The 9,951-nt window shown below is 39.8% G+C and overlaps 1 protein-coding gene across 1 annotated transcript; it reads left to right on the forward strand.

Moving 5' to 3' along the window:
* The first annotated feature begins 896 nt into the window (after positions 1 to 896).
* Positions 897 to 9,682, forward strand: fbxl5 (F-box and leucine-rich repeat protein 5). The gene is made up of 11 exons (XM_069680474.1): positions 897 to 1,000; positions 1,706 to 1,921; positions 2,720 to 2,815; positions 3,004 to 3,199; positions 4,483 to 4,668; positions 4,777 to 4,902; positions 5,474 to 5,628; positions 5,732 to 5,814; positions 5,951 to 6,664; positions 7,651 to 7,799; positions 8,723 to 9,682. The coding sequence occupies exons 1-11, from the start codon at positions 917 to 919 to the stop codon at positions 8,797 to 8,799; spliced, it is 2,082 nt and encodes a 693-aa protein (XP_069536575.1). The 5' UTR covers positions 897 to 916; the 3' UTR covers positions 8,800 to 9,682.
* Positions 9,683 to 9,951: the final 269 nt, after the last annotated feature.

The following is a 9,951-nucleotide window of genomic DNA, read 5'->3' on the forward strand; positions in this document are numbered from 1 at the left end:
ACTGTTAAAAGAAAGTAGGATGAGATTTTGTGTTAAAAACCACCACTTAAGCATGTACAGGACAAAATCAGCAAAGAGAAAAGAGGCGCCAAAATCAATATAAGACCAACAGTTTCTCACAGGAGCTTTAACTCTCACAAAAAAAATATAACAACGATGGAAGAATGACCAAAAAGCCTCTATTGTAGTGGCTGAATCCTCATAAAAGCCTGTAATAAGGTAATAATCTATTTTTTTATTTAGGTTAAATTTATTGAGTTACATATGGTTAATCTTGATTGTAGCTATTATAATATAGTATGGCACTTATGGTCGACCAAAAGAAGTTTGTAAAGTTAATTGTTTGTCTGTATGAGTTGTGAATTTTGCCACACCATATTGGTGATAAAAGAAACCATTTAAAAAATATCTGTTCCTTAATTATACTTGAGTTTTGTATACTTTATAACTATGACTATTTTACTGCAAACTGTAGCCAAAAAAAGAACAAAAGAAATGAAGTAGGAGTAGTTAAGGAACAAATATTACCTCAAGTAAAATCAAAGCAGAAAACAATAGATTGAATGGGTGGAACATTTTAGAATGTATATATACATTTATAAAATAAGGAATAGCTGTGCATTAGATAATGTGAAAAACACAACAATATCAATATAGTGTTAACAGTGGCATTTCCCCCCCACAAATACAGTGCCTTGTTAATATTTTATGAAGTAGCCAGATAGCTCCTAATATGTGTAGGTAATAATCTGTCATTCAAACATTCATCTCAGTGTTCAGTGTTTGTAATATACTGTAAACGACTGTGGACGACTTTCACATTTAACTTTTGGTCACGTAAGTCGCTCGCTCACGCCTCCTTGTTTGATTGTATCACCGACTGTGCAGATGACGCACTGAGCCTCGGTGTGTGAAGATGGCTCCCTTTCCGGACGAGGTGGATGTTTTTACTGGCCCACACTGGCGAATGAAGCAGCTGGTGGGCCTTTACTGTGAAAAGGTGCGTGTAAATAATGTCTGTTCCCGATTTTGAGTTTTATAGAGGAATAAATGACGGTGTATGACCAACGGACGAATGAACGTCAGTTAGCATGTCAGCTAGCTCGGGTCTGTAGCACTGAGTCAGTAGAAGCAGATGAACTGTCGGGTGATTGTCTCACGACTACATTGTGACCATTTGGCAGCTCCGTGGTTCGACTTTGAACACATCAGATAAATTAAGGTCCATACTTAGCCACAACTTTAAAGTATGTTGTGGTGTTTGTTACTAAAGTAGTTTCAATATCCCATCCTCTTCCCAGCTAAGGCTGGTTAAGCTAGCCTAACTAACTGGCAAGATAGCTTGTTATGCAACATGCTTTAAGTATCATAATCTAGTTTACAATGTTTCCACAAACTGTCTATAATATATATATATGTCCAGGGTTTCTTTTCAAATTGTCCCACATCTCAGATTAGGTCAGATGTGATACGAGATTATACAAGAAGGGTGTGTTTACGACAGATACGTAGCTATTCAGTAACGGTGTGCTGTTGTTATGTTAGCTGTCTGAGTTTACATTCCGTTAGTACTGCAGCTATCAAACTGTTATATGTCGCCATATCACGGAACCAGCAGAAGTGCTACATGTATCTCGTTTATCTCAGTATAAACTTAGCTGATATTATATTTTATAATAAACGAGTTTTCTTTTGTTTTTCACAGCTGTCAAAAACCAACTTCTCCAACAACAATGATTTCCGCTCATTTCTTCAGTCCTTGTGTGCCACCTTTAAGGAGTTCAAGATGCATGAACAAATTGAGAATGAGTACATCATCGGCCTGTTGGAGCAGCGCTGCTGCACTGTGTACAATGTGCACTCTGATAACAAACTGTCAGAGATGTTGTCCCTCTTTGAGAAAGGCTTGCACAGCGTTAAGGTAAATTTGCACATATTAGAAATAGCTGTTCATGCCCCTGGTTTAACTTTTTTTCAAGGGAAAATATCTGTGATGTCTGCAGAACTCAGCTGATACTTAGTGCTCAATTGTTGGTCAACACTGTCATTAGAATAACTGTTATGTTAGCTATACAAAGATTGTAGTAAAAACAACATTACAATTGTTTTTTCAGGTACACGCGATTATTGTAAAAACTGACATTTATTGTTATATGTCTTTTAAATGTAGAGTAGTTTATATTGAAACCCTCATTGAAAACCAGCTTTTTGTCACTATTACTTGAGCTTAAAACTTTAGATTTTATGTATTAAGGGGCCAGATGCAGAAAGAATGCTGCTGAATTCTTAAATAAGGGCAGGGTTGTTTTTGTGATCTGCTTAACAACAGAGAGCAGTTATTGTTCTCTCCAAACCCTAAAAATGGGCTCTCCAGAATGATGCAATTGTGTAAATCTTTGCTTCCGCTCTGCCACAGTCAGTTTGGTAAACTGAGAGGAACATGGAATTTGATGCCGCACTCTGTGCCAAGGAAAAGATGTTTCTCCTGAGATAGAAATACTGTTCATAGATTTACTTTTTTATTTAGAACCTTGTTTTAAAATGAGTTGCTAAAGAGACTGTGGGCAGAATATTAAGTCAGACAAGATTATAAATTATCATAGACATGTCTAATAATCAAGCTACTGAACTGCTAGATGTTTTAGACAGAATTTTAAGTTGTCTCAAATGCCATGTTTAAAAGTGATGCAGTGAATTAACAATTGTTATGTGTTTTTAGAGTGAATATGAGCAGCTTAACTATGCCCAGCAGCTGAAGGAGAGACTGGAGGCTTTCACACAAGACTTTCTGCCCCACATGAAGGAAGAAGAAGAGGTATAAGATGTTCAAATGTCTCTTTATTGTTTCCATAAATTACTTTTAATTCACTGATTCCCTAAAGAATGGGTAAGACTAAATTTAAAGAATGAACCCAAGGATAAACAAAATTAAAAACATGTTCGGTTCACATCCATCCTGCACTGTATAAAAAGCTGTTTATAACCTAAGGAGATTTGTTGCAGGTGTTTCAGCCTATGCTTATGCAACACTTCACCTATGAGGAGCTCAAGGACATCAAGAAACAGGTGATAGCACAACACTGCAGCCAACAGCAATGGGACTGTGCCGCCGAGGTGCTGAAGGGCTTCAGTTTGTGGAGCCAGGCAGAGGAGCTGCAAAAAGCCTTTAAATATGCCGATCATGAGAAGACAGATTATGGTTAGTGATGTTAATGAAATGTTAAAATGTATTTATGTGAACAAGCTGGGAGTCAGAAATAATTTGAAAGTGCTTCATGTATCTCACACCTAAAGGGAGGTTCTTGCATATGCAGGCTTTAAGTGGAGCACTACCTCAAGTGTTCAAATCTTGTGTCAAGTTCAGGTGAAATATTAAACATATTTGTGAGGGGTCAAGCTCAACAATATTACTATTACTGTACATTATCTTCACAAGGAGAAACTTGTACAGGACCCTGACCCTCATTGCACAGTTTAGTAGTATGTTAGAAAATGTCGCACTTACATCGACATTAATTGGACCTTGTTGAGGCTGTCGATGAAGCTGTCTGTTGGCACGTACTGACTTCCTTCCCTCCTGTCTTGATCGTTGCTTGTGTTGTTTTAACTTTCAGATGTACGTCGCTTTAGACAAAAGCGCCTGCCTAATGAAATTGTAACATCGTAATTTGAGCTACCTTCAAGCTACCTTTACTTCACAGTTAAACTTATTCATAGCAATAACTTATTAATCTCACTATACTTAAATGAATAAACAGAATACAGACTGTGCTTATCGAACTAATACACATAACTTGGCATCGGAAATACTGTTGACAGCTGGTACATGACTGGCTAGTCCTGCCAGTATTCTGGTTACAACAAGCCCTTAACAGGAAAGTCTCTACGCAGTGGAATGTAGGTACATGGAAACACTTAAGCAAACTGTATTCAGCGCAAATAAAGGACAAATTTGATGTTTAACTGTATCATTTCATATGTCAAAATCTGTTTATTAATGGGTCAGTCAAAAGAAGTCATATAGTCGTATCTAATTTTGTAAGCAGTCATTTTAAAATGAACAACTTGATTTACATAATAGTAGATTAATAAAAAAATAGCATTAAGTTTAACATTATTGTTTGAATGTGCAGTTTATTAGGCACCTGTCTCCTATGCTTTCCTTTGACCTGTCATAAAAAGCGCCGGTGTTATATTAACATTAACATTGACTCAAAGTTCAAGCATCACATAAAGTTATGGCCGTTAGCCAGCAGGTACAATAGGATGACTGTGAAACCAAAGCAGCCATTATGAATTTATACCTGTGGGTTTGTTACTGTGACATTTAAAATATCTTTTTTTGTTTTGTTTTTGGGCAGTTAAATAATTTAAGTCTAGCTTCATTAAATGATACATATTCTTGGCATTTGTAAAAGATGCATTTCATAATTTCAGTATTTAAGTCCGTTATAGGCTGAACTCTTTTGCACTCTTCTTCAGAACTGGAAAAGAACTGCAATCCGTCAACCCACATCTCCCAGCTTCCCGCTGAGATCATGCTGAGGCTCTTCCACTATCTTGGGCCTGTAGATCTGTGTCGCTGCAGTCAGGTGTGCAGCTCTTGGTTGGAGCTGGCCAAGACAGGCTCGCTATGGAGGCACCTGTACCCTGTGCGCTGGGCCAGAGGTAGGCTGCTGATAGCTGGTAAAGCAATATAATCTAACATATATATATATATATTTTAAGTATGTATTGTCTATGCCACGCTGATGAATGTTTCTGTGCCTAATATAGGTGATTACTATAGTGGCCCTCCTGAGGATCTGGATCAGGAGCCAGATGAGGAGTGGGTAAAGAGCCGTGAGAAAGAAGGTCGGGCCTATCAGGAGTGGGACGAGGACGCTGATGTAGATGAATCTGGTGAGATTTTGTCTCAAGCTAAGTACATGCAAAAGTTATTTCCTGTAACAGTAGAACTTGCAGTATGTATGATCCTTTTGAAAGAAGTGGACGAAATGGAAGAACAAAAATATGTAGTTGCTAGTTTGAAACCCCTTCAATCTGCTTTCTATGACTTGGTGTCCTTAAAAGTAGTTTATGTGTAAGCAATGCCTTGTGCAGATATCATCTTAGCACTGGTCTGAAAAGGCATGGGATGTGGTGTTTATAACTGAGTTTACAACAGTGTGAAGTATTTTTTTGTTTATGAAAGGTAATAAAAGTACCATGTGATGAAATCTAAATATTTCCCCCGGATCATGAGGCAGGGGACTCCACATTTGCTCACCTGTGCTTTCGTTATCACTTTCATGAACCTTGTAAGACATTGTAATGTAATCCGAAAGGTCCTCCCTCTAGGTGTCAGGCTGCAACCTGGCATAAAGGTAGCAAACAGATCTTTGGTCCATTCATTGATGGTGATGATTAAACTGAGTTCTGTGCCTAGCTGAATAAATTGTTTCCTCCTTTTTGTCGTTTACTGTCGGTTTAGATGTGTCGGGCCGCACACAGGGCTCCCTGGCAATCAGCACTGCACAGCGTGAGAAGAGACTCCTGGATGGGATTATTCAGAACCTCCTGCCGTCTGTGGGTTCATCTGTGAAGTCCATTGTCCTGGCGTACAGTTCTACAGTCTCTAGTAAAATGGTAAGCAGTGTAAGACCTTAATATTGACACTGGAATTGCAAAATACCTGATCATAAAGATTGTGTCAGTTTTGAACTGTCAAACTGTTTTTTCCTCTTTTCAGGTGCGCCAGATCCTCAGTTTCTGCCCCAATATAACTCACCTGAACCTGGCCCAGACTGATGTTACAGATGCCGCATTCGACAGGTAAATATTGAATGTCTTAATATATTATTATTTTAAATAATAATTTTAAATTTTAAATTTTAAACCTACCCTGGTCAATTCTTTTATTATTGTACAAGAAACTCAGCACTCATCACGATACCCCTTCCTCTTTCAGCTGGTCATCTCTCGGAGCTTGTCTCTCTCTGGAGCACCTGGATCTGTCAGGGTGTGAGAAGATTACTGATCACACCTTGAAGAAGCTGTCTGTCGGGTTGGGTGACCGCTCGTCTTTCACCTGCTCAGACCGTCGAGCCAAGCTCCTTAAAAGTTCTCCATTACCCATCACGCTCATGGACGAGAAAGGTCTGCATCAAGTTGTGCGGAAGCGACAGGCTCTCATTTTCAAGCAAGGGACTGGACGGTGGGGCGCTGCCTCCACACCCACGCAGGTGTGGGTCCTGGACTCCTCAGACCTCGCTGATATTGAAGATGCTGCAGAGTGGAGCCGTCGTGGTGGGATGCCACTTCCTGCAGCAGAAAGCTTTGTAGAGACGCAGCTTGTTGGAGGTTCATGCTGCTGCAGGAGGAGCAGGAGGCGCGGGCACAGGACTGGCGCAAACGCCTCCTATTTGCATCAGCAGTATGCCATGTCAGGGGAAATGTTTTGTGGTCACTCCACCTGCTGCAGCAGTGATGTGGCCCTCAGGACTTTTGCTGGGCCTCAGAGCGAGTCGAGCACATTCAGAAGCAGCACTGCGGAGTTTCGGACTAAATGCTCCTCAGGCGGGGGCCTGCAGTGTGACAAAAGGACTGCCCAGTTAGAGGCAAAGCGCTCACTGAGGTTTCTCAGCCTCTCTGGATGTTATCAAGTCACAGATTTGGGCTTGAGGTAAAGATGCGTTGCAGTTATTTAACCTAAGAAAAAAACACCCGCTTTATATAATAGCATGATTTCACATACAACCTGGGTTTATATGGATTCATTTAGTTAGTATCTTTAGAAAATAATAATTATAAGCTGAAAAACACAGCAACATTTTGTGAAGTTAAAATGATGTAGTTTCAAAACAACATTTAGGTGTATATGTTGTAATTTTCATTGTTAGCTGAAAACAAAAGTAACACGCGGGGTGTTTATTTATCTTGGTGAACTCGTCCTCCCTGCCACCTTTCTCTCCTACACTGTTTTAGTGAGAGCTAGTGTGTGTTAATTCATATGGATAAATAAAAAGCAACAGTAGAAATCATAGACTGTACATCAGGAGTGGACGTAGCCACCTCCACCTCATGCATTGCTCCTTTTTGGAAGCCGTAATATTGTCGTTTCGGCTGTCCCATCTTAGTTTTTTGAAGCCAGTAGTGACCCTAATTGTTCAAGAGGGTGAATACCTACTGCTATGGCTCTATCTGGTTGACAGGCTGCTGTGGTAGCGACTTTGTCAACTCTTCATGTTTATTGTCATTTGTGTAACTTCTGGTCTTGGTGGGGTAAAATAGGCATAAAAGCAGAGCATGCCTTAGGGCGGTGCTACCTTGTGTCTGTCAAGTCTCGTCCACAGCGACATTTCACTAAAGAAAGAGCAGTTAGCGAAGCGTATCCATCCTGTCCTCCAAATTTGGTCACTTCTGGCTTGGAAAATACAAGAATGTGACAGCTGAAACGATGGTGGTGAAGACATGGCGACATCACCTTTTTAATACAGTCTATGGTAGAAATGCAGTTTTGTTTATCAGTTAATGTTCCAACAACCTAAAGGCTGATTATTAGAGACGGACATTGCCAGTTACATTTGCTAACTACATTATAATTGTTCGTGTTGACATCCCCACGTTGCTGCACCTGTAATAAGGTCGCACTGTATGTGTGCGTTTCAGGGCTCTCTCACAGCGAGGAGGACTTCCTGTCCTGGAGCATCTCAACCTGTCTGGCTGCCTCTTCATCACTGAGGTGGGGCTACAGGAGCTGGTGTCAGCCTGTCCTTCCCTCAATGATGAGCACTTCTATTACTGCGACAACATCAACGGTAACATTCACAAGTGAAACTGTTGAGGTTCCTTTTTTCTCTGAAACGCAAAGTTGAAAATGCCAATGATGTATTGTGCTTTAGAAACGAGCCGTGTTGTGTTGAACTGTATCTAAATATGTCACAGTGAATGTAAAAGACTTTTTGCAATATGTGGCAACTGTATGAAACATCACTAACCCCACCTGCAAAGCATGTGTCCCAGTGTAAGTGACAGATGCTACTGAGGTGGAAGGTAAGTAGGCAGAACAGTAGCCAGTAAGATGCCATCAGTATCATTTTATTCATTCATATGATTCATTTATTTAATATACAAACAGTTTGTTATGAATATGTGTAGATAGTGTCTGCAAGTGTATGAAAAGGCTTTGATTTTCACCATGACTGTAAATAAGAAGTGGACGTAGCGATATCAACATGAAGCCTCAAGTTCAAGACAGCTAACCCCTCGCTCCTCTTCAGCTCCACCCTAAGTTATCAGCCAGTGCTAGCACTAGCTTGGTTAGCAAGGTGAATCTGTAATTCACAATAACTTTGATAATTGGGATGCTAATTCTGGCTAGCTTTAAACAGGCTTTAAACAAAATGTATCTCACTGTCTTTAAGTACAACCCCTTAAGAAGACCCTACTTTATTGTTTATTTTACCTTAAACGGGACCATAATTTACAAAAGGAACATCATGCTGTATTGAAGACCTGAAACTAGCGATGTGAGACCATAAACTTGTTAGGTAAATGTGTAGTAATAGGTGGTAAGTGAGTGGAGTCTCCTCCTGCTGATCATTAGAAAGATGGCAGATTTATGATGCATCGCCTTCACTATTCAGAACTGCAGGCTGCGTCCACTTCTTATGTACCGTCATGTATTTTTTGTCCCGTGTCTTCTGGTTCAGTCGATGACCTGTGTGGTGTTTCTCCGCAGGTCCCCACGCAGACACGGCCAGCGGCTGTCAGAACCTGCAGTGTGGTTTCAGGGCCTGCTGTCGCTCCGGAGAGTGATCGTGCCAAGCAACGCTCTCCTACATTGTCTCGTCTCATTTTTATTGCACTTTATCCTGGGAATACCGGTTGCTGTATTTTGTGTCACTTCAAAAATGTTTCTGGATGAAACTGTAAATTTTGCCCCTGTAATTTCCATTTCCATCTATATTAAATGGAGGTAAACTTTTAGGAAAGGTAAAGGGGTGATGATGGATTTGAAGTGTCTAAAAATGTAAATTCTGGTTGTTGTTTTTTGGCTTTGAAAAATTAAAAAAAAGTAGAGAATCGTAAACACCAAGTACTTTGAGTTTCTGTAGTTTCTTTTGTCACTCAAACGTAACTCAGACACAAGCGTCCTCCCTGGTTGTGTTTAGTTGATCCATTTATAATCCGAGTGACAATAGGACCACAATGATGGTTGTCATGTCATGTCACAATTATCTACATAAAGACACACTTTCTAATTTTTTGAACCCTCTGTGTTCCCTTACCTTCATTCTAGTTCACTGCTGATGCTGGCACAGCCACCATTAATTGAGACACCAGTACAGGATGTACATACTGTACATAGCAATCAGTACATGATTTTGCAGTGTAGTCTTAACATTTTTGTCAATCTTTCTGATACAAGATGTTCAAAGTCACCAAACGAGCTTTTTCTTCTTTGACTTTTCTTTATGCACTCCAATATTGTGGGCCAATTAATGGACCAATGTTCATCTGAGACGGATTTTGGGTTTAATAATGGAGAATAAGAACACTCAGATTGGGAAAAGCCTTCCGTGTAGATTACACTTCATGTTGGATCATTCTGCTGCAGGATTTATTTGCTTGTTGAAAAGTCTTGCATGAGGAGCTCTAATGGAAATGTTCAATTGATAAATGAAACAATAAAAGTATCTTGGGGTTAAAAGTTTTGTTGTTGGTCATTTAAGTTATTTTGAAGACAATCTAGTGACTCAAAAATGCTTGCAAACGTTTGGTAAACATCTTGCACGAGACAAATATCCTGAGCTGTCAGTAAACTACATACTCTTTCAGTGCAGTGATAAATCCTATTTTTGTTAAAGGTTGTAATCCTGCTGTTTTTTATGACTGTTTGAGGCTACATACAGGAACTCTACAGACTTTTACACCTGTTGCGTGAAGGTCCAATTTTAAGCCAGAAAC

The sequence above is a fragment of the Semicossyphus pulcher genome, unplaced genomic scaffold (genome assembly GCF_022749685.1).
Source record: "Semicossyphus pulcher isolate SPU_LCO1_2020_fin unplaced genomic scaffold, fSemPul1.0.p SCAF_4, whole genome shotgun sequence".
Taxonomy (NCBI): Eukaryota; Metazoa; Chordata; class Actinopteri; order Labriformes; family Labridae; genus Semicossyphus; species Semicossyphus pulcher.